This window comes from Bolinopsis microptera, chromosome 9 (genome assembly GCF_026151205.1).
Source record: "Bolinopsis microptera isolate Bmic1 chromosome 9, MBARI_Bmic_1.0, whole genome shotgun sequence".
Classification (NCBI taxonomy): Eukaryota; Metazoa; Ctenophora; class Tentaculata; order Lobata; family Bolinopsidae; genus Bolinopsis; species Bolinopsis microptera.
The window spans coordinates 814,859-840,604 of record NC_087080.1 but is presented as its reverse complement, the minus strand read 5'-3'; the positions used below and the strand labels follow the sequence as shown (position 1 = coordinate 840,604).

The window sequence follows — 25,746 nt, the reverse complement described above, 5'->3', positions numbered from 1 at the left end:
GTGGTCACGTGATCACGTCATCCACCGCGTAATGAATTTGTAATGATTTACATGATACAAGGTACAACCTGGGTCTCATTTGTAGTTTAACAGAAAGGAACACGGGTAATGAACAATCTGTATCACATTTCACATGGACCTCCCATATTGGTATCTACAATTGTGTACTGGTGAAATACACAAGGGAAAATGTTATGTTAGCCTTATATCCTCTGTTATCTGTGAGTTTAACATGTGATCTATCTGGTGAACCTATTTTTTTTGTCACGTGATCTTTATTTTAAAGGCCAGTGCTACTGTACTGACTACTGTGATAGAAGCTGATTATTCGCTCGCACTTGTCAGAGGAATATGGTTCACCCCCTCACCTGCTCACCAGTATGCAAATCTATTGTTATTAAAAATAAAGGTAGATCTACATTCTACATGAAGGTATGTGACTCTTGTCAGTATGTAACTAGTAATGTGATGTTTTACATTCCACAATGTTTATCCGAGTATTGTATCTAACAGCGGGCTATATAATATACTACCCTATACTAGCAGCCCTCTGAGGTTCAGCTCTTATTGCTCTGTTGATGTAGATTGTAGATAGTAACTAAATAGTGACTAGATAGTAACTAGATAGTAACTAGATAGTAACTAGATAGTAACTAGATGGTAACTAGATAGTAGCTAGATAGTAACTAGATGGTAACTAGATAGTAGCTAGATAGTAACTAGATAGTAACTAGATGTAAATAGTATTGTAACTAGATGTAGATAGTATAGTAACTAGATGTATAGTAGATAGTAACTAAGCAAATACTTTCCCGCTCGATCAGGCGATATAGTGATTTGCTGAATAGTTGCCTGTAAAGCGTGAATTAATCCCACAGAAGTATTAATATTTATAACAGACCCTAACTATACTCTCTTGTGTAATGTATGCAATTTTTCAAGAGTATGCGATTTTCATAGACGGCACAAATAATTTATAATTTCCATGTGGATTTCTGGATAAGTTACGCTAATGCTCTAAGGGCTCGTCTGCATAACATAATAATATTAATATAATTATATTAATATAATTATATTAATTTATGTAGCTTTTAAAATTCATAATGAGGTCTGATCCTTGGACTGTAGGAGTTCTATTCTATGGTTGAAATACAACCCCCTTACAACTGACAACGGACAGAAAAGTCTGGCTTGAAGAAAGCTCCCACTTGATTCAGTTGGAGAATTAAAAATGTACAATTGATATCGAAATGAAAGGGATTTAAGTTACCTGCAATAGGGGGACGACCACCAAGAAGTTCGAAGAAACGTTTAAAACTTCTGTTGCACATATCCATATCTTTCTCTTGCAGTGAGACACATTTAGTGGCTGTGCAACCCATCTCCTTATTACGAATGATACGGTCTACCAGATCATTTCCCTGAGGGGGCATTGACGTTATCGTTGGATGTAGAGGAGATTAAACTGACGACGTCATCAAATTGACGACAAATAATTAATTGACGATACCATTTTTATGGCGTTTCTTACAAGAAACTTACATATTAACATCAACTAAAAGTAAAATGTAAATATCATTTAAAAACTAACCTTTGCTTTTTCGTGAACGTTGGCTTCTTCGCCAACGAAATGGAAGAGCTCGTCTTTGTGGAGTAGGAGGAAGACGTCTCCGCTGTTAAGAGACGAAACCTTGCATTCAACAAGAGCACATTGTACCTGTTAGTAGTACCATGTTACTAGTAGCATGTTAGTTTAGTGACACTTTTATAATATATGATGATTGTTATTAAAGGTGTGCCGTTGATTAAATAACTGCAGTTTGATTTCGTAATCGACTGATAATTTGCCTCCTGAATGATTATGATCTCCCCGGACAAAGTGTTCAGTTGACTCACGTTCTTCCTTCCCTTGAGCAAAAGGAGCATTTTCTCAGGGAAATGAGACTCTACACAAGACTCCTCACCCGCTGCCTTGCTGACCTTTGCGGTGCCGTCAGCGCGCTTCTCAGTCTTGCGCAGACCGCGCGCAGCACTTGCAAAGTCTATCTTCATCTGCAGTCCGTTGATAGCTGACGCTGCTAGACGAGCTGAAATGTTACGTCACTATTACGTCACTATTAGGTCACTATTACGTCACTATTACGTCACATGTTAGTTTAGTGAGACTTGTATAATAATTGATAGCTGATGCTGCTAGACGAGCTGAAATGAATTGTTTGTAAGGATTATGATTCGAGGGACTCCTTTGTGTTTAGTTTTAGAAACTGTTAGATGTGATGAAGGGAGCAATAAGTTAAGAACAAGTTCTCTTCAATCCAAATCATATTCTAGATGCAGCATGCTTAACTTCTCTTTTTGATTTCCAACAAGACAGAGCGTTACTTTTTACATTTCTCAAGGGAGAACAAACAGTATAGGTCAGTAGTATATGATGCATCATATACTACTTACGTCAGCTTCCAGGAGCAAACTTAAAAAACATTCAACCCTGGGACTTCCTCAGGAATTTCTCAACAGTATTTCTCTCCCTTCCATTTCAAAACGCACACAGTGACCTCACCTCACGCTCACTTCACAGATCATCAAGTTTTAAACCGTTGTGATCCTCCTGTTCAACACGACCGTGTTAAACCTCTCCGTTCGTAAGGGAAGCTCTATAGCCGCACTAAAGAAATTTTCAGTAATAGGTGGTATTTGTGAAGCCCTATTCCTCAGATTTAGGTATTCCTTCCTGACTCAAATGTGTATCTATACAGTATACACAAGTCTCCATTCCTAAATTGGTCCCTTCCTGACTAAAATGTATATCTATATTACCTCATGGCACGCTATTTCTGAATGAAATATATTTCTAATCCCGACTTTTCTGTGTACCATGGTACAAAATCTGTCATCATGGGCTCGTTTTAGTCTACACGAGGGACTTCGGTTTAGTCTGGACTCACTAAGTCTGGACACTCTAAAGTTTGAAATCGTTTTGACATTCACGTTTTGAGATATTTTGGAGCACACATGAGCAGAGTTTACACCTTCACAGAGCTACAGTGCATGAAGCACAAGGAAAACAAGAGGTTTTCTCAACACTGTTCAAAACAATTTAACACGTAGCCCACACACATTTTACGTGGTCTGAGCTGACCACAACTTTCATTGAATATACCACCATGTGACACAAACTAGCCAATCAGAACACAGTATTCACACCACTTGACACAACATTGCTACTATTGTTTGTTTCTAGTCACCTTTCTATGTACAACACGTGCCGATATGGGGTTACCATATGTTACCATATGTTATCATATGTTACCATATGTTACCATATGTTACCATATGTTATCATAGAATGTAATTTACTTTTACCATAGGAACTATAAGTTAGAACTTTATCGCCAAAAACAATCTGTCGCCCCCGCTGCACACTTATGGGGTCCCTGCACTTTTATTGTGCCAATTTAGCCTTTTTTGGTCACCTACACATTTTATTCTCTTGGCCGTCAATGAATTTTAAAAATGGTGAAAGAAAGTCATTTTATACTCCTACAACATGGCATTTTGTTTGCAGATTTGCAAAAGGCTGAACTGAGTCGTATTTCTACAACATGGCATGAATCATGATATTCGGTAGTAGGGTAACTGTTTCCATGGTGATTTGAGGAACCCAGCTGCTACACGTGCAGAAGTGAACAGTTAAACTTTCCTCTGTAAACAAACCGTATTTAGAATCTTAATGTTATTAGGTACATTACAACAGATAATACTCTAGTATAGCAGAGTGCAGTGAAACAAATAATATTTAACACTTATTTTTAATATTTGTAATCGAACAAAATACTTTAATATTGCTCTTTCCTTTTAGTTATTATTAATCAGCTTACTTTTCATAACCTAGTTATATACTAAAGACCTGAGTAATCTTTCCAAAGTCACGTATTCACTTCTCCTACGTTGTTCAAATTACTGCAATCAACCGCAATAAATGAGACAGTATTTTCATTTTCTAACTCTCAATCTCACAGAAACCTTACTTTGACACTCGCAGCAGACCATAACCAAGTCAGTTAATTCAACAAGCAAATATTTGTTTTTATAAAATATCATGCCACTCCACCTCTGTAAACACCGCATACCATGCCAAAAGATGGCACAATGCCAAAAGATGGCACAATGCCAAAGATGGCACAATGCCAAAAGATGGCACAATGCCAAAATATGGCACAATGCCAAAATATGGCGCAAACTGCCCAGAAGATGACAGATGCCACCAGAAGCCACAACTACATTCCACAATATAGCACAGAATGCCCACAAAATACCTACAATCAAACTGTTATTTACCCGAAGAAGCTGAAAGTATCCCGTGTTAGATAGAATAAGACCTTCCAACATTTTGTTGACCGTTTTTTTTTCTTTTTTTTTGTTGATCGGTAAATATTATATAAATCAAAACGTTATGGTCGGTTACTACTCACCGAGTAACAGATACTAAAATCAGCGCTCACTCTACAAAGATCACGAAAAGTACCCAATTTCTGTACTCTGCAGCCACACGATTTAGCGATATTTAAAAAATAATTTTTTAGGCTAAAAGTAAAGATCACTCTAAAACACACGCAGTATATACCGCCGTAGGTGTAAGAGTGAGGTCTCTCTCTCGGGTTGTCTGAAACAGCAGGGTTCAACCTCTGCCCACGTGACACAAACTAACCAATCAGAGCACAGTATTCACACCACGTGACACAAATTAACCAATCAGAACACAGCAGGGTTCAACCTCTGCTCACAATTCTAAAACTCGGAAACAGAAACCTAACATTAACCAGGTAACCAGGTAACCAGGTAACCAGGTAACCAGGTAACCAGGTAACCAGGTAACCAGGTAACCAGGTAACCAGGTAACCAGGTAACCAGGTAACCAGGTAACCAGGTAACCAGGTAACCAGGTAAGATGAGGGTTCAGCTTACCTTTCTTCCAGTGGGAAACTGCTCCAGGGTTCTTAGATTCGGCTCTCTTCAGCACGTTCTCTTTCTCATCCTGATCAAATAATGCGTTGATTTAGAACAAGCGGATTTTACATATGATATTGTATTTAGTCGTTAAATAAGTAAGATGTCAGCTTGATTCGGCGGCACACAACAATCATTGAACATTTCACAACATCCTAATCAGTCACCGGTAACCAGTAACCAGTAACCAGTCACCGGTGATCTGATATATTGTTGGCGCCGCTACCACAACCACCTGGACATCAAGTAATAACAGTAATAACAGTCAAAAGGAATAACAAGAACTCGTGACTGAAAATACCTGTTCCTTGTTGTCATGACAACTGGAAGTTACCTGTTCCTTGTGCTCTTTGTCCAGTTTCTGCCGTAATCTGACTGGGTTTGTTGACGTGGTGGTCCTTCGGTTAGGCCTGATCGCATTTTTAAACGGTGACTGCAACCTGAAATTGTGGAGATCGTCACGTATTTTAATAACCATCATTTAGACGATTATATCGCGTTGCTATGGTGATTGTTAACACTCGCATTTGTATTTAAATATTATTAGCATCACGTTAATACCTCAGTTTAAATACTGAAACCAAATTTACTACAAATCTGACTCTTTCCTAGTGTATCATGAACTGACAAGCTAGGTTCCCGGATCTGATGTTTACTCTCAACAACTACTCGTATCTCGTAATGTTTACTCACAACAACTAGTCGTATCTCGTAATGTTTACTCACAACGACTACTCGTATCTCGTAATGTTTACTCATAATAACTATTTAACACTGACAACTAAATATTTCACAACATCACAGCATATCGGAGATCTAAACACTTAGCAGGCGCCACGACCCACAATCAATACAAACTTTGAACAGTGTTGTCAGGACAACTGGAATCACAGCGTTGTCAGGACAACTGGAATCACAGTGTTGTCAGGACAACTGGAATCACAGTGTTGTCAGGACAACTGGAATCACAGTGTTGTCAGGATTCTAATTGCTTTCTCATCACACTTATTATCTCCTCCCGGACACCACTTAAATAATAACTTAAATATGACAAGACCAGGTAACGATAGTTACAACTTGTTTACATCCTGTCCATGTGGACCACACAACAATCATAGTGGACCACTCGTCAGTCGTCAGTTGCTTGGTATGCGGGTACGACAAAACCAAGCAAATAGTTGGGTATGTTGAGGTAATTAGGTAATGAGGTAATTAGGTAATGAGGTAATTAGGTAATTAGGTAATTCTTCACAAGTACGAATAATTGGAAGTGTAGGAAGCAATGAATTCCTCAAAACCAGACAACACTCGCTGAGGTGAACTCGCACTACAATACCCATACAATACCCGGTACCACTGCAAGGGCTGGGTAAAGTTGTATGGTAGTTAAGATGAATATTGAGGAGAGATTATCGTGGTAGTTCTGTTATTTTAACAATTATTATGACGTGATATAATGATATCTTATCATGTTCCTTGTGCAGACTTTATCATTTTAGAAACTTAACCAGCACTTGTTTTAAGTTCTGTACGTAAATTATAACGGATTTTTCTGTTGACGGCTCCAAGAACCATCTCATGAAAATAACAAGTTGGATCCAGCACACTCCTTATATGGGCATCACGTGGCAGGCAGGAGTTAATGTAGACTACTTCCTCTCCTCGCTCCAACCCATTATATCATGTTAATGGTAATCGTTATCTCACAGTTAAATAATTAAAAATTCGCAAACGACATCTTCCGTTAGCTGGCACTTAAGACATCAACACTATATTTCACTATATTTCACTATATTTCACTATATAACACTATATTTCACTATATTTCACTATATTTCACTATATAACGCTATATTTCTGTGAACTAATAATGCAGCTGATGACAACTTTATTTCTTTTCTGTCATCCAGTCCCCCTCGGTTACACAACATCTTTAAGTCACGTACTGATTATATATGAAACTCAATTGTAAGCTATGAAAATCGTATTTTTATTTTTCAAACTTACAAATTATTCTGAATCTTGTCATGGTGAAGTTGGAGTTTGGTTTCTTGGACGATGAAGCTTGTGTTAGGGTTAAAGCAACTCTTGATGAATCCAGCAATCATATAAATATCCGGGGATGACGAGACAGAGGCAGTTCACAGAACTAGATAAGGGTAATTATTTAACACTTAATTAATTAATGCAAATACAGGTTATTAAAAATGAAAATTACTAATTATTATCAAAGCAGATAAGTATAATTACACGATTTATTTCCTAATTAATATAAAGCACTTGTAGGGAGCATCCAAACTGATCGGTTAAAAGATAATTGGATAAACTAAAACGAAATGGACAACAATAGAAATAAAGAATGCTACAAACAAATATCTCTCATTAAATGAACAAAATAATGAGCGGTAAGTTAAGAAACGAGTACCTAGCAACAGTAACCTAGCAACAGTAAGTTAAGAAACTAGGTTAAATTAGGTACCACTTATTGAGTTAGCAATTAGTGGACCGAAAAGTTCACCGACAGTAAACTGGGCTGCCGTCGGTAAATTTAAGAGAGTTATTGCAATAAAAATAGAACAAAGTATATAAAGTGCCAACAGTTGAAGATTCTTTTACTGAATATTTATATTTATTTACATAATATGCACCACCAGACACCACAATCAAAGCGTAAACAAGTCCCTGGCACTGGCAGATGTAGGGAAAGTTCAGGGAAACTAGTAACAAGTCCCTGGCACTGGCAGATGTAGGGATAGTTCAGGGAAACTAGTTTTATACTCAGAGAAGATACATGGAGGAGTTTTGTGTCCTACAGAGAAACGAGGAAGATTGAGAATTGAGAGACTGGTTAGCTTCAGTACGAGGGGATAACAACAGTAACCTAGCAACTGTAACCTAGCAACAGTAACCTAGCAACAGTAACCTAGCAACAGTAACCTAGCAACAGTAACCTAGAAACAGTAACCTAGCAACAGTAACCTAGCAACAGTAACCTAGCAACAGTAACCTAGCAACATTAACCTAGCAACAGTAACCTAGCAACAGTAACCTAACAACAGTAACCTAGCAACAGTAACCTAGAAACAGTAACCTAGCAACAGTAACCTAGCAACAGTAACCTAGCAACAGTAACCTAGCAACAGTAACCTAGCAACAGTAACAGAGAGGAATATTGAGAATTGAGAGACTGGTGAGCTTCAGTACGAGGGGATAACAAGTAATACCGTCAAATATTGGGCTATACTAATAACACCCGTATGTTTGAAGGCATATAGTGAGAATATATAATATGCTAAATAAAGGTTTGATATATTTGAAGGCATATAGTGAGAATATATAATATGCTAAATAAAGGTTTGATATATTTGAAGGCATATAGTGAGAATATATAATATGCTAAATAAAGGTTTGATATATTTGAAGGCATATAGCAACAGTAACCTAGCAACAGTAACCTAGCAACAGTAAGAGAGAAAGATTGAGAATTGAGAGACTGGTGAGCTTCAGTACGAAGGGATAACAAGTAATACCGTCAAATATTGGGCTATACTAATAACACCCGTATATTTGAAGGCATATAGTGAGAATATATAATATGCTAAATAAAGGTTTGCTATGTTTGCAGGCATATAGTATAGTGAGAATATAAAATATGCTAAATAAAGGTTTGATATGTTTGTCAGACCATATGGTGTAGAAGTGACGCTAAAATAGGGTTGTTAGACGACAGGTATTAGTGAATCCGTTCTTTTGTAGTAGCGGTAACAACAAAGTCCTGGTTAATGGGGGTAATATTTGATAATGCCGAATAATTTCGGACGTTTTTGTGACGGCAACAACTCGAATAATGAGGGTAAAACCTCTGTGAATTTAAGATTAAAACGAACAAGGAACATTCCCAGAACATTCCATCGGAAGCTGAGTAGTACAGTTACCCTGAAGGAGGGTTTCCACACTTCATCACAGTTCCGTCCTGTGTATATGACGTCACAACATGGCCTGATGACGTCACAACACCTGGTCCACACTTCATTACCAATTGTTCAAAATGGCCATTTCACTCGGAGCAGGCTAGAAATTAGGCCTAAGGTACCGGTAACGACGTGGTGGGCCCATAATTTAGAATAGAATACACATTGCTATACATTGCTATACATTGCTATACATTGCTATACATTGCTATACATTGCTATACATTGCTATACACGTTGCTATACATTAATAGCATACACACTTTGAGATACTTGATATCTTGACGCCAGTTACGAAAATGGATGGCACCATGTTAATATGAATAACTGTCATAGTTGTTGGAAGAACTAAGAAGTTTAAATATAGTTTAAATAGAGCTCAAAATAACTATACGGCATAAACAAAACATGTAACATGAAAACTACTGTTGATATTAAAATGTAGGATAATTTTGGATAACACGAGGCTACACGAGGTTATAATTGTGCTCATATGAAAACGAAACACGGTATTTACTACCCTGTTAATATGCGACCAAGATTCTGTTTAAAATTAACTAATTAAGGATAAACAAAACGGTGCCCACTGTTAGAGCAGGTCTTAACAAACTTTCGTTTAACTTAAACTGCTTATTATACCATGGATAAGGGCAATGCTTTACTAAACGAAATGAATTAATTCATAAGATAATTCATCAGATCACAGCATTAACGTTCATGACGAAATGTCCCACCCACCCTGGGTTGAGCAAGTGTGGGTGACGTTCCGTCCTGTGTTGATGACGTCACAACATGGCCTGATGACGTCACAACATGAAATTCCCATAACCAGGATTTAAACGAAGGAAAGTAGGAAGTGAGCAGGGGAAGAAGTGGTGGAACTGGTTCAAATTACAAAACTTGGAACATGGGTAATGGGATAATGAGGTCTGATTTGGTATTTAAAGTTTCAGGTTATAATCTTAATTCTCCATTGATGATCACGTACCCATACGATTGATAGGCAGAGCAATCATATCATCAATAATTATATAATTTTTAAAGCAGAGTGATAAAATTCGAGACACCCGACAAAAATCAATTTTCCGTGGAATTTCTATTGAAAAACAGAATTATCAAATGAAGGAAACCAGCCAGGCCAGAAGGTAAAGATAAGACCACACTCAAAACAAATTGTGTCTGATTCAAAGCCAGTTCGTGATGAAATTTCATTAAGCAGGAGCCGAATTTAGGACGATCAGAGACATAACTACATTGTTACTATAAGCGACCACTCTATATCACCACTCAGGACTGAAGAAAACGTGAAAAGAGAGCAACATTTCAATTAATAGATTGAGGAGTTTCCCTCCTTGAAATTAGAGGTATCCGAGTATAGATCATTGTGCCCTGGACCCCTGATTTTATTAATTCGGTTGTGCAACTCTACTAGCTCATTGTACATAACAATATGTTTTAAAGCTGCTAAATCATCACAAAAACATTAGCGAATCGCAGAAAAACAGTAAGTAACGTAACGTAGCGTTCTAAAAACAAGCTTGTTATTTTCACTACACCAAACTTATTCCAGCGGGCTGGCACAGCACCTGAAATGTGGTTGCACTGAAATGGCCAGAGTGTACTTAATGATGCGGTGAACTACTGTCATTATTAGACGCGATTGGACAACAGTCGGTGGTTGGTAGACTCGTAGAAATGACCGGAATGGTCATCTCTCTCCGGGATGACAAGTAGTAAGAGAGAGAGAGAGAGAGAGAGAGAGAGAGAGAGAGAGAGAGAGAGAGAGAGAGAGAGAGAGAGAGAGGGGGAGAGAGAGGGAGAGAGCTTGTAGTAAGTGATACGGGGGACGACTCAACGACCAGCTGGCTTCAAAACTTGGAACTTACTGGTGGATTTAGTTTAATGGACGGTACAGGGAGGATTTAGTTTAATGGATGGTACAGGGAGGATTTAAAAGGGCACGGTAATCATTACCCTGGATTAATTCTTACCAGTCAAAGGCAGGGAATAGGAATAATAGGAGGCTAATATTCAGGACAATCCGCTGACTGATTATTTCAGGTTCCCACACTCTTACGGGATGTCACGTGACTGGACAAGGACTGGACGAATCTTTAAAATATCTCTTTTAATTAGCTGAACTTAAGAAGGGCTGCTTAGTTGAATTATTTAAAAGTAAGCCCTGTAACCATGGTAACAGTGACGTGCTACTATGGTAACGTGTTCCTACAGTAACGTGTTGCTTGTATAAACTACAACAAACTTAAAGGTAAATAAACAATGTGAATAAACATTTTCAGGGACTGCAACATAGTGAAACGTTAGCTGATGATGACTAGATGCCTACAACAATCACTAGAATATGTCGTGATCATGAAAAATTACTCTTCCAAACCCAGCTGGCAATTAAGCGTATTACTTTGAATCATGTCACTCTATACACCATCCTCCACCAGTCACTCTGATTTCACCGGCAACCTTTCACAGGGTTACCACACCCCAGAGGTAGGCAGAGCATCCCAATGCTATCCTTTCGTGGGCCATCTTGGCCCAGCCTCTCTTAAAAACAAACAAAAAACAAACAAAAAACATAGTGAAACGTTAGCTGATGATAACTAGATGTACAACAATCACTAGATGTCGTGATCATGAAAGTTCAATAATTACAGGAATCACTAGGCCCCTGTTATGAACACAGAAACAGACTCGAAACATCTAGAAGACCAAATAACGGCGACAATGTATAAATATTGGGAGATAGACACGAGGATAACAATGTGCGGTGATGAACAGTCCTATCTCCGATACTATCTCCAATTAGCACGTGCAAACTATACTTTTTGGATCTTAACTAGGAAATTAACCGCCCACCAACGGGTCTAGACAGTACAATTTAAACCAATCAGCTTTCTAACTGCAGGTCACGAGTAAGATCCGTTCCAATAAGGACAATTACCAAATTGGTACGATGGTAATATGGTACCACTACATAGTAGCACACCACTACTGTCTGTAACCACCAATAAAGATAATTAGGATATATTGCGGTCCATAGAACCGTGCGAACAAATGAATATTGAGACGATCAAAACATAAGATTCAGATGATGGATTAGTAAGAGTCAAAAGGAAGGGTTAGGACAGACGAAATTACAGTTCAGAAACCAGCTCAGCAAGGTGAGACTTACATCACAACCATGGACTCTGTTGTGCAGACAACAGCAAATCTATCATAGTCTCCACGCTTTGGTCTAGACAGTATATAGACTGTACTAGATCGAAATAGGCATCAACAATCTATCTATTAGTGATCTTAGTATAAAGTTGATGACAGAACTATCATTGACCCGAACTGACCACAAAGTAGATATGAAATGGATATGAAATGCACTTATGAGGTAGCTCGCTAAAATCTCACCCTAGTGTAACGGTGCATTTAGTAATAAAGTAGCTGGGGGTGAAACTGACAAATGAAGCTGCGGTCACGTTGTCATGGTAACGGTCACGTTAGAGTCGGACTAGTTCAAAGAGGTGCTGTACAAAGAGGGGGTCACGTGGATTTAGTGGTTGCCAGCAGAGGTGTGGGCCTAGTTCTAGAAGTTGTGCACGTGTTATTGTGGTTTAGGAAAGACCACAATAACAATGAGATGGTGTTACGGGGCACTCCTGGTAGTTCAACTTGGAAATCAAACGTTGAAGTATCAAGTAGACATAAATATGGCCTACCAATTTGTCAGTAAACGATCGGGAAAGTATCTGTCTGAATTCTGACATACACTTCAAAGCTTAGTGAATACCGCAAATAGGTAGACAATTTAATTGAAAAGCTAATAGAGATATGATAATGAAGTCAATGAATCGTGACTTTTTGAGGAATTCAATATACCGGAACATTTTAGTGGTTATAATAAATTCAATGAACCGTGAAGACATTATAGCACAAGTGAAGACACTATAAAGGGTTAATAGGGTTGGTTAACTTTTAAATGATGACGTCTCGGAGCAAAATAGCAAGAGTCACGAACATAAGCAAACAGATCAGTTGTCGGAATCTGAACAGCTTGACCCAATGTTACCGTAGTTACCACTAGTTACCATAGTTACCGATCAAGGAGTCGTTACAACCAACCAAACACAAGGATCTCGACAGGTGTCTGAAGGGACCTGATAAGCTGGACCACAACATTTCGGTTTCAGATCGAGGTGCACTCAAATATCTAATCTGCTTGATAGCTTGGCTATTTAATAGGGTCTAATTAGCCTAATTAGTAATAATTAGTAATAAGGACATATTCTCATGAGACTGATCTCTTACTAGGAAATAATCAATATATTATGACATTACACGATAGGATCTAAAAATATACAGCTATTATAGAAGGAGAAGGAGAAGGAAAACAAATTGTTAAGACCACCACAAACCTGCTAAATCACCACAAACCTGCTAAATCACCACAAACCTGCTAAATCACCACAAACCTGCTAAATCACCACAAACCTGCTGAATCACCACAAACCTGCTAAATCACCACAAACCTGCTGAATCACCACAAACCTGCTAAATCACCACAAACCTGCTAAATCACCACAAACCTGCTGAATCACCACAAACCTGCTAAATCATCTTCAATGAAACAAATTGTAACACGGAATGTTTGCCTTTTCAGGGAGAGGAGCTCGAACTAGACGGTTTCTATCCACCGTATGTTCAGACTCCCGCTAGAGCGTCAAATCGTGGTGGAGGATTAGTCATATATGTTAACAAAAAACTATGTGAATTATCTGACATAAACGTTAAGAGCGCTCTATGTTGCCACGATAATCCTAAGATAGGAGAATTCTTGGTTGCAGAACTTACCTTGAAAGGGCACAAAAACGCGTTAATCTGTAATATATATCGCTCTCCAAGTGGGGACTTGAATGGTTTCCTTGAACAATTGAAAATTTTTCTCCGTAACTTAGCAAGACATCGAAACAAAAATATCATACTGGCCGGTGATACTAACATAGACCTACTAGATTACGGGAAAATAGACTCTGTTACTAAGTATGTGGACACTTTAGCAGAGCACGGATTCGCTCCTGTGATATCAAGACCAACTAGAGTCACAGATCACAGTGCGACTATCATTGACCATATTTTCGTCAATAATTGCCACGCTGTTACAAAATCGGGAGTAATTTCTGAATCAATCTCTGACCACTTGGCAACTTTTGTCACAATTATGGTTGATCAGAATAGGCTCAGTTGTAAACTTCAAGAAGATACAACAGAAACATCTTCTCGAGTAATAAACGATGACAGTATCAAAAAGTTCGAGAACGACATTTCTGCGGTAGACTGGAACTTGGTTAATAACTATGATTCTGTAGATGAAAAATTTGAGGCTTTCGATAAAAAATATAGTGAACTATACGACCGAAATTTCCCAATTAAGGCAAAAAAGAGTAAACCAGGCCGCCGTAAAAACACAAAGCCGTGGATCCAAGAATGGTTACGGTGCGCATGTGATCGCAAAAATAAATTTTATGAAGATTTTGTCACAAACCCGACCACTGAAAATGATATTAGGTACAAGAAAATGAAGAAATTTGTGAATAAACACGTGGATAAGGCCAAAAACAAATATTACAACGCGTACTTTACAAAATATTCTAGCGACAGCAGAAAACAATGGCAAATGGTTAATAACTTGTTAAACAGAAAGAAAAAAGGCAAAATTAAGATAAACAAAATTAACTATAATGGGAGCGAGATAACAGATTCTCAGCAAATTGCGAATAGCTTCAATGACTATTTCTGCAATATAGCTGAGACTCTTAAGAGAGAAAATGGTCTCGTATGCTCCGAGGGCCGGACTATCGTAACAGAAACTCAAGATAGCAGATGTCAGCGGAGCATGAATCTAGAAGATTCGTCCGCATCAGAAATAATTGAAATAGTTAAGGGTTTAAAGATTAAGTCGACTTCTGATATGAGTATACTTCCCCTGAAAAAAGTGAGCAATATACTTGCACCAGTGCTTAGCTGCCTAGTCTCTGCGTCTCTACATCAGGGGAAGTTTCCACATAAATTGAAAATCGCGAAAGTAATTCCACTTCACAAAGGTGGGTCACGTGCTGAAGTTTCAAACTATCGACCTATCTCACTACTCTCATGTTTCTCAAAAATCTTTGAAAAAATTATGCAAGCGCGACTATTATATCACTTAAAGACAGAGAAAATCCTATTTGACTCTCAATACGGATTTCGGGCTGGGCATAGCTGCGAACATGCTTTACTAGAAGCCCAAAACCATATTCACAGGGCACTAGAAAAAAAGCAGGTCACAGCACTGCTTCTATTGGACTACAGCAAGGCCTTTGACATGGTTGACAGCAGTATTCTTCTGAGAAAACTTGAGCACTATGGAGTTCGGGGGTTGGCTTTATCTTGGTTTGACTCATATCTAACCGATAGAGAGCAATACGTGAGCGTCAACAACTGCAAGTCCTCTCACCTCAAACTTAACTACGGAGTTCCACAGGGCTCCATTCTCGGACCAATTCTGTTCATAATTTACATCAACGACCTTCCTCAGATTAGTAATTTAGCTAAACATATTTATTTCGCTGACGACGCAAACCTAATAATAAGTACAGATACTTTTGAACAACTTAATGCAATGGTGAATGAGATTCTGACTTTGATAATTGATTGGGCTACTAATAACGGGCTTAAATTAAATGCTAGCAAAACTAAATATATGATCTTTACAAATAAGAAAACTGAGGATATAGAAATCTACATGGGAGGTGAACGACTAAAGCAAAGTTATCACGAAAAGTTTCTTGGCGTGATCATTGATACCAAGCTAAACTGGGCCCACCACATTAGACATTTAGCCACTAAAGTATCTAGAAATGCGGGCATTCTCTACAAACTCAAAGGCTCAGTACCTAACAAAGCACTCAAGTTGATATACAACAGCTTTGTTCAGTCTCACTTGTACTATTGCTGCACAGTTTGGGGAACAAGATCGCTAAACTCCGTTAAAAGAGTCTTCTCGGCCCAGAAAAAGGGCATTCGCGCTGCAGATAACCAATACCACTGCTATTTTTATGACAAAGATCTGAATAGCACACCTTCACACACAAAGGAAATTTTCAATAAACTAGAAGTATTAGCTTTACCGAACGTGATAGCTAAATGTATATTATGCTTAATGCACAAAGTTTATTCTAACACTGCACCACCAAATATTATAAGAATGTTCACTGTTTCAAACTTAAACGCACCTAGAAGAGAACCTGAGTTCTTTGCAGTACCATTTAACCGTTTATGTAATTCAGACAAGAGCATTTCTTACATTGGGCCTAAGTTATATAACAAAACAGTCAACATTATTAACAAGGACATAAAATACGTCACCACTTGCCTACAAGACAAATTCCTAAATTCATTCAAGTCTACAGTCAGCAAGCATGTGCTTACTGCACAAGCACTTAACCCGGATGACAAGGACTGGAACAACTCAAATTTCGTACTTTTAGAAATTTAAATAATTTGGTACAACATACGTTGATCATAATAACGAGCAACAAAACTTTAACCTCATAACAAAATATGACTATCTTCGAGCATTTTTTACAATGCTATCGCTACAGCGCAATTTCACTGTCATTTACAACTTTTAAAAGATAAAAATATCACCGCGCATTCTTCAGACCCTGTGTCGCTGTTCTAAATTTATGTCAAGAGATAAGATTTATTTCAAATTCTTAATAGTACTATTTAAATTTGCTAATTGCGTAATCATATTTTATACATTATTAATATTTTATACATTGTGTGCATATATTTATATTTGATTGTAATTAAAGATTTTAAGGCGTTAGTGCCGAGTAATGCCTTCGGGTAGTGCTCCTCAATCTAATCTAATCACCACAAACTAAATCACAAGCACAACTAAACTACAGCGTACCAAACTGCAAAAAACTCCTGATTACAGCCATATAAATTTAAAAAACTTCAAAGCCATCTGCTCCAGTCCTGCGGAAGGTAGACGTGGTGTTCGGGACAATGTTGACACGTTTAGCGAGTCATTTACTTTCATTTTACTGCAAAAACCCTTTGTTTAATTAATTGTTAATTGTCTCGGTGTCTAGGTATTTCATATGAAAATACAGTTCTTAGTAAGGTTGATGAAGGTTACATGAAGTTTTGTTGAAACTTGGGCTCACAAATAAGACGTAAAGACATGCGCAAACCGAGTCAAACATTCCAGTACTTGATTTAAAGAAACAGATTGGAACATTGAAACTTTGAAAGGAAGCGGTACAAAACCAGCCCTCAGCCCAAATAGCAGAGACACAATTCATTGTTACCTAGCAACAGTAGCCTAGCAACAATTCATTGTTACCTAGCAACAGTAGCCTAGCAACAATTCACTGTTACCTAGCAACAGTAGCCTAGCAACAATTCATTGTTACCTAGCAACAGTAGCCTAGCAACAATTCATTGTTACCTAGCAACAGTAGCCTAGCAACAATTCATTGTTACCTAGCAACAGTAGCCTAGCAACAATTCATTGTTACCTAGCAACAGTAGCCTAGCAACAATTCATTGTTACCTAGCAACAGTAGCCTAGCAACAATGCATTGTTACCTAGCAACAGTAGCCTAGCAACAATTCATTGTTACCTAGCAACAGTAGCCTAGCAACAGTAGCCTAGCAACAATGCATTGTTACCTAGCAACAGTAGCCTAGCAACAATTCATTGTTACCTAGCAACAGTAGCCTAGCAACAGTAGCCTAGCAACAATTCATTGTTACCTAGCAACAGTAGCCTAGCAACAATTCATTGTTACCTAGCAACAGTAGCCTAGCAACAATGCATTGTTACCTAGCAACAGTAGCCTAGCAACAATTCATTGTTACCTAGCAACAGTAGCCTAGCAACAGTAGCCTAGCAACAATGCATTGTTACCTAGCAACAGTAGCCTAGCAACAATTCATTGTTACCTAGCAACCTGCAACAGTAACCTAGCAACCGTGACACCGGGTGTCTTGTGAAGGGTGAACTGGAGTCCGAACACTGAGAACGTCTGCGGAGGAGTATTGTCCCGCACTTCCGTCTGCATCGCGAGTTGAATGACTTAGTTGAGGAGTATTTTACACACTACACAGGGGTTGAGGAGGGTACTCAGGGTTAACTATCCCGATGTAGTAAAGACAGGTGTGTTTCAAAGGAATATTTCTAAAATCACATCTTCAACCTTCATATCGGCATACATGATTTCTTTGATGTTTTTTTAACGGTATCAACTCAAACGATAAAAGTTTCGATTCAAATCGGAAAAAGATACCCTTCAGTAGCTCGAACAAACGATCCGAACTTTTCTCAATAAACAGGGTAAAATTGTAAAATTAGCCCACTGCGTCTGTCTGTTGACAGGAAAATGTGTGGCTCAAACAAACCCACGATAATAAGATTATCTCCAATGTGACTGGCTCACAAACCAATACTTTAAACTGACTGTCAGAGATCACTGACGATACGTCCACGGGGTAACCTAGCAGCAGTTACCACGGGGACCAATTAGAATGACATCCTCTGCAGTCGCCGATATACCCGGTCGAGTGGCTGATATTAACGAGCCATTCTGGCAATCAATCCTACCTCCGCAATCAATCCTACCTCCGCAATCAATCTTAACTCCGCAATCAATTCTACCACCGCCTGGTTGTCTTACTCAGGATTGCCTTCACCCGGGATTCCCACTGTTTCATTTCACCTTCAGATATCGGCAATGAGAAGCAGGCATCAGCTTTGATAACTCTTTACTGGACGATCGGTTTGTTGATTGGTGAGGTAGTGGTCACGTGTTCTGGTGACGAGCTCTGGTTGGTTACCTAGCAACAGTAACCTAGCAACATTGGTGGCTGGGTTATCACGTGGTTTAATAATGGGTACTGGTTGGATGAGTGCTGGGATAAACGCTGTCTTTTTCAGGACTAAGGAAATGTCAAAGCAGGAATAATCGAAAGTTGTAAATATCAGTATCCGGATATCTATTGGTTGCCAACAGCTCATAACAACAATCATTAGAGAGTAAAAAGTGGTGAAATCATATGCAAAATGCGTGCGAACCTACAATTCAGGGATAATAATGACAGTGAAGCAGTTTGGTCGTCATCAAACAGACTTTAAACCATCCCAAATATGCTAAGAACGCGATTTGGCAATTTTCAAATTATTCATTAGCACTAACGACCCCTGTGAAGAAAGTGTGATGAAGTCGGCGCTTGTGCAGTAGAGGAGACATAAGGCATGTCAAGTAATATTCTAGCGATTACTGTCACGATTTTACGATAATTTAGCTACTGAGATGATGAGGTGTGGAGTAATGGAAGTGGCACGTTGTCATGGTTACCACTAGTTACCACTAGTTACCATAGTTACCGGTTCTAAGTTGCCGACATTTCAGCACCACAGCTCAGCCCAATCCGCTCTAAATACAGAAAATACCGAATAGTAAATCAGATAATTGGTTAAAGTGCCGCTACTATAATAGTTTCAAATTGTTTGTCAATCATTGTGATTGGAGCAGTGTGTGAAGTTAATGAGTATATAACTGGCCGCGTACTTGGAAGTTATTCGGAAAATGCAGCGCATCAGTAGACGTAACACGGTCCATTTAACTACAATACAATAACACGGCGATTTCTATCACAGTGCAAGTAACCCGGTTACTTAGTAACCGACACACGTCTCAAAGAGCAACACAAAGATCACGACTATGTCTGAGAGTTGTGATGATTCATCTGAGTGCCTTCTAATTTCCACATGGTGATTTGAGTGCAGTCAAAACACAGATGTTTACTGGAATCCTGGACAGGTGCCAGGATTTGAGTGCAGTCAAAACACAGATGTTTACTGGAATCCTGGACAGGTGGTTCTGGTAAAACAAGTCTATTCCTTTAGTAATACTTCAGGGACTTGATAAAACTCCAGAGATTAAAAAGTGAGCTTTAAAAATGCAGACAAACACAAGCTGATTCTCCGAATAGAACCAAAGCAATGATTTATTTAATGAGCAATTAGCAGGTTGAGTTCAAACTACTCCCGAGTAGCGAGGAATGTTTTACGGACAACAGACAATCATCTATAATAGCTGTGAAAAATTCTAACATAAAAAATCACAAACATTGTCCGAGCGTAAAACGGCAGCAATTAACCGGGAACAGACACTGATCCGCCGACCAAACTACTGAAACGAAGCGACAGAAATACAATAAAAGAGACAATCATCCACCGAAATAATAACAAGCAAGCTGTCACAGCTTCTCAGGATTTGTTCTATCAACAAGACAGCTCTCTCTTTCTCTCAGACAGGAAACGAGCAGAATAAAGGAGGAGAGAAAAACAAACATCAAGGGAGGAGTTAAGACAAGAAGTAAATATCAGGGAGGCTAGATTAAGAACTCCTCAAACAAGTACGGTGTGGTACTAACAGTACTGAGTGGTACTGGAGGTTCTACTGGTGATACCCGGATGCATGATGACGTCATGGTGGTGCGGTTAAGGGGTCTAGAAAGTCTGGAAAGTCGGGCCATTATCAACTATGAGGGAATTGTGTTTGAAGGGTGATCTGTGTAGTTCTCACTTGACGAGCCTTGTGTTGTCTGTGTGGAATAAGAGGTAAACTAACAGTTGCTGCATCATAGTTTGTTGAGAGTCTGGCAGGCGGTTTGTGTCTGTGTTAGGCAGGACGGCACGAAAAACTGGCTGTTAAAACTAAAAAACTCGTGATGCAACAAAATTGCTTCCGGCGAACAACTTAACATATAATAAGGTCATATTCCCAGGTACTACAGTTTCTTGAGTAAGTAAAAAATAACTACTCAAAACTATACGATACGTATTCAGAGCCTCCCTGATAAAAGACAAAGATCACTTTTTCTTCGGAAGGTCGCTCAAAAACGTGTTGATAATCGTTGATGGTTCTGGAAGAACGGTCGAGTTGCACTGATTGGGACAACAAACCTCACACCACACAAAACAAGATGATGGAAGTACCACCTCAGACCAGGGTCTAGACTCCAGAGCTCAGAAACAATATCCAGCCACGACAGGAAATAGGACCTGGGTACTATATAGACTCTATATAGTACTAGTACTGGTGTATATCCCGGAAATAATAAGGGTTTCCAGCACACTTCCGTATAATTAGTGGTGGGAACTATTCCGGGGTGATGTAATTGAGAGAAATTGACTGCATGCGGAGGAGACTGCATGCGGAGGAGAAGGTACTGATCTTAATATCTGATTACGGATGAAACGGATATCAATCATCGACCATTAAAGTCACCTCCCCCGAAACATGGAGTTAGGACGCGAAAGTGATACAGTAAAATTGGCGGGGTTATGTAATAGAAAGGAGCAAGTCAATAAGAAACTAGTATTCCAAGTATGTCCGCTATTTGTAGGCTATGACGGGATTGTGGTAAGTATGAAGACCTACGGTACAGGGTGATGCAGCCGGAGATAACTGCAGGGCACAACCGATTAAATAAATTAATAGTGTTCTGGGTTAATTACTTGAGCAACAAACGCCTGATGTAGGGAAAGGAAAAGAAGGGCTTATATCAAAAATTTAAATTCTCATAACTTTTCTCAGACGAGTCGTTTAAAACTGCAAAAAAGCTACCAGTCAAACAATTTAGCATGTCATCGACTCAAACGCATGGCAATTTTCTGGCTTCCACTACCAATGAACTGATTATAGGGCATCTGGGAAAATACCACACTTATCAGAGGGCACCATGCTCGAGTGGGAACATTAGAAAATAACTGGAAATAGAATGCAAATTATAATGGGATATTATCAATCATTTTTTGAAATGTTGCCAAATTCCAACCACTGAACAAGGTTTAGAATTGAAATATCAGGAGAAGTGTAAGGTTACAAAACATGAATGATGACCTGAAGATTTACAAATGCCAAACAATTACCGCTGAAGTATGCATCCTTGCTGCTAAATTTTAGCACCTTGAATTTCAGTTAACAAGACGGTTGACCGTGCAAACAAGAAGAAATTTGGTGCAACAACCGGGACAAAAGTTTCAACCGGGACAAACGTTTCAACCGGGACAAACGTTTCAACCGGGACAAACGTTTCAACCTGGACAAACGTTTCAACCTGGACAAACGTTTCAACCGGGACAAACGTTTCAACCTGGACAAACGTTTCAACCTGGACAACGTTTCAACCGGGACAAACGTTTCAACCGGGACAAACGTTTCAACCGGAACAAACGTTTCAACCGGGACAAACGTTTCAACCAGGACAAACGTTTCAACCTGGACAAACGTTTCAACCGGGATAAACGTTTCAACCTGGACAAACGTTTCAACCTGGACAAACGTTTCAACTTGTAACACCGATTTAAACCGTGCCCCACATTAAATGGTACGGCATATTTCCTTCAGCCTTGATAAATCAGAGCATATTATAAGCCTATCAGTATGTATTAGCCTATCGCACGTTTTTAGTTAAAATTAGTGTTAAAAAATACAAACTGTTATAAGTATGAAATGAGCCCAGGGATAAAATGATTTAAGTCATACTAACTGGAATAGTTTACAATTCGCGATGGGTCATGAGGGATCAATATGTACAAGTTAAAAATGGCGCGAACTTTGTTATTCACGTTTAACAGTGGTCGAGAAAAAGCGCCAGAATTGAGAGCCCAGACCAAAAGTCTGTATCCATTTATTGGCGGCTGCCGGCTAGAAGCTGTAACCTCCAATAAATAGAAGATAGATTTTAGCATAGGTATGCAGTTTACCTACGGTCACTTACGCGGAACATGGAACATTGTTGGCTATTCGACCACATAGTTTTTCAAAAAGAATTCCAAGCATATTTGTCACAGGAAATAACTCAACATATGCCGGGCCGTTGTCGCAAAAAAACGCAACATTTACTGAAACTGGCCATAACTAGCTTGAAATATAGAAATACCTACAGTGTGATACTGATAAGTACCAATAATAGCATATGAGCAGCAAACAACAAAACAGAGCATGAAGCTGAAAATAACTGTCCAATCTTGCGGGGAGATGAACTATGACAGTGCTTTTTGTTTTTTGCTTTTAGTTTTTGACTGTGCAATGCTGATTTGTTAATCGCTGGACGCTGGGTAATCAAACTCGGACATACTGCAACACGGCGGAAATGAAGACATTTCCAGAATCGATATTTATCTTTCCCACACATAATACACATACGTGATACGACTGATAAGCATTCCATTAAATTGTGTCAGACAAATTGCACTTGTTGAACTGCATTAATTCTATCAACTGGAATTGGACAGATTATAGGTCGTAAGGAAAATAGTTAAGCCGTCCTGCCGCAAATTCAACAAATTTACAGCGTCTAGGGTAGTTTTATCCCTGATTGGGAACAGGAAGAAGAAACAAGTACTCAAGATTTAAAATATAATTATAACGGCACGAAGCCCAGAAGGGACGTTACAAAAGTTGATAATAGATAAACAATTAGGAATGAAAACTGGTTGGAACAACGGAAATTAAGAAAGTTGACACTTTCAGCTCTTTTGCATCAGGGAAGCCATCTAAAAGATGTTAAAAACGGTCAGCAAATGACTTCAGATATCTATATTGAAATATGCCATAATATCTACAAAACGAAACGGCTCAAAGAACACGAACAGGCTTTGCAATACTGAATACCGCTAGAAATACCGCTTGGCTATTCGTGAATTGGTGATTGAAACTGAAGTGTGAAACGGAACTCACTTTAACATGGTTTGTGCTCCGGGCACTTTGTATCGAGTTAGAAGATTAGAGAGCAATCGTTCCGATTGTTTGATAGAATCCCGCCAGAAATTAACCACATTGTCATCAGGATTGAATGACACAAACATGGAGGGCAAACAAACCGGCGAGAAAACGATAAGTTCTCATTATCGTATCATATTGGTTAAATTAGATTTATTAAATCGAGATGAAGATCTGATTTTTGAGTAGAGTATCTAATAGGCTCTCACTCGAATGACCCCAATTGAGGCCTCGAGTGTGGTGAATCAGTTATCCGTGACTGGACTGCAATGCAATGGACGAGACTGGAATCAGTATAAAAATACCATAATAATATTAAGTTTAATTCCTGATATATCATATTTATATGATAACTCTAACTTTGTTTGTAAACATTATAATGCGCCCACGTGCGCGCGCAAATCTGATATAACTCTAACTTTGTTTCAATTTAGCTACACTTACACTTTAAGCTGGTGAGTCGTACTTAATCGACCTCTAAATTTTACGTAACCATACGAAGTTAGGCTTGTAAACATTTCGGCATAATAAATCCAACAAGTCTTGGTCTGGGCTACAAACTACAAATTCAGCTTAAACCTTCAGTAGTCTACTGTTACCATGGTAACTACTTAAGTAGTCTAGTTCTTAACAAACGCGCTAGAATAATTACGAGTAGATATCAAGACATGTGAATATCAGTGATTAAGTGTTAGGACAGACACACACACACAGAACATTCATTATGTACTTATTTAACACGTGCCTTCTGCTATCTTCACTTTCACTTTCACTTTCACTCCTGCTATCTTCACTTTCACTTTCACTTCCACTCCTGCTATCTATGTAAATACAGATAAATTTTTAACACTTTTGTTGATTTTGAAACTGTAAATATTTGAGGGCTCGCTGTTCCATTTCGCTGCCGTCTGTACGATAAACCACAAACCCACTCAGTTAACAAAACACGTGCCTCAAATATCAGACGTAAATACACATTAATATTTTAAAGCTTTTGTTTACTTTGAAACTGTAAATATTTGAGGGCCCGTTGTTCCAGCTTGCTGCCATCTGTGTACACAAGGGAAGTTCGAGCTGTACTAGACATGTTCACATCATCAATCGGGAACAGGGTAGTGAAGAATCGACAACTTGGAAATAAGGCTGAATGTCCCCAAAAAACATCACAGAAGTGCTCAGCACCTGGATGCAAGACTTGCCCGGTATTGTTCGATCTTGACTCTAAGATCATGGTCAACGGCATGGAGCTTAATCTAGACGAATCCCTCACGTGCAAAGATAAGCACATTATTTACGTTGCACAATGCCAGCAGTGTAGGACTATTGAGGGATCTGAGGACACTTACTTTGGGCAGACGTTGACTCCATTCCACATTAGGCTCAATGGGCACCGGAACAAGTTCAACATTGACGACCGTGCCCTCTACGAGCACTCAGCCTTATCAATGCATTGTTACGATGTACACAAGGACACTTTCAGTTTTGACTGTTTCAAATTCGGGATTGTGAAAAAGACTAAACCTTCCCTATTAGATAGGGAAGAGGCTAGATTTTGTGCAAAGTTTAGAACTAATGTTTGGGGTTTAAATAGGATGGAAATTAAAAGATAGTTTTTTTGTGGTTTTTACCCATATCTGTAATTAATTAATTTTAACAATTTTGTGCCAATTTTGCGTCATTTTTCCTTATAAATTTTATCTACCACGTTATCAGTGAAACAATTTTATCGTATTCCAATTTCTGATCGACTTTCATGATATTCTCTAATCATGACCTTTTTATAAATTTTTGAATCTCTTTGACTGAGTATTATGATTGATTTTATCTGACTAATTTATTTCTTTTTTGTAGGCTCTAGCGATGTAATAAACGAAGTTTCCAAGCCAAATTTGTGTGTTTCCCTTCGTGTCCAAAAT

The 25,746-nt window shown here is 38.6% G+C and overlaps 1 protein-coding gene across 1 annotated transcript in view; it reads right to left on the bottom strand.

The window, feature by feature from the left end:
- Positions 1 to 25,746, bottom strand: part of LOC134820500 (uncharacterized) — a 73,195-nt gene that overhangs the window by 11,945 nt on the left and 35,504 nt on the right. Inside the window, exons 12-17 of the mRNA XM_063830914.1 lie at positions 5,342 to 5,447; positions 4,966 to 5,035; positions 4,625 to 4,663; positions 1,897 to 2,087; positions 1,592 to 1,717; positions 1,271 to 1,421 (exon numbers count right to left, since the gene is read on the bottom strand). Coding sequence (XP_063686984.1) covers positions 1,271 to 1,421; positions 1,592 to 1,717; positions 1,897 to 2,087; positions 4,625 to 4,663; positions 4,966 to 5,035; positions 5,342 to 5,447 — 683 coding nt within the window. The remainder of the gene's footprint in view (positions 1 to 1,270; positions 1,422 to 1,591; positions 1,718 to 1,896; positions 2,088 to 4,624; positions 4,664 to 4,965; positions 5,036 to 5,341; positions 5,448 to 25,746) is intronic.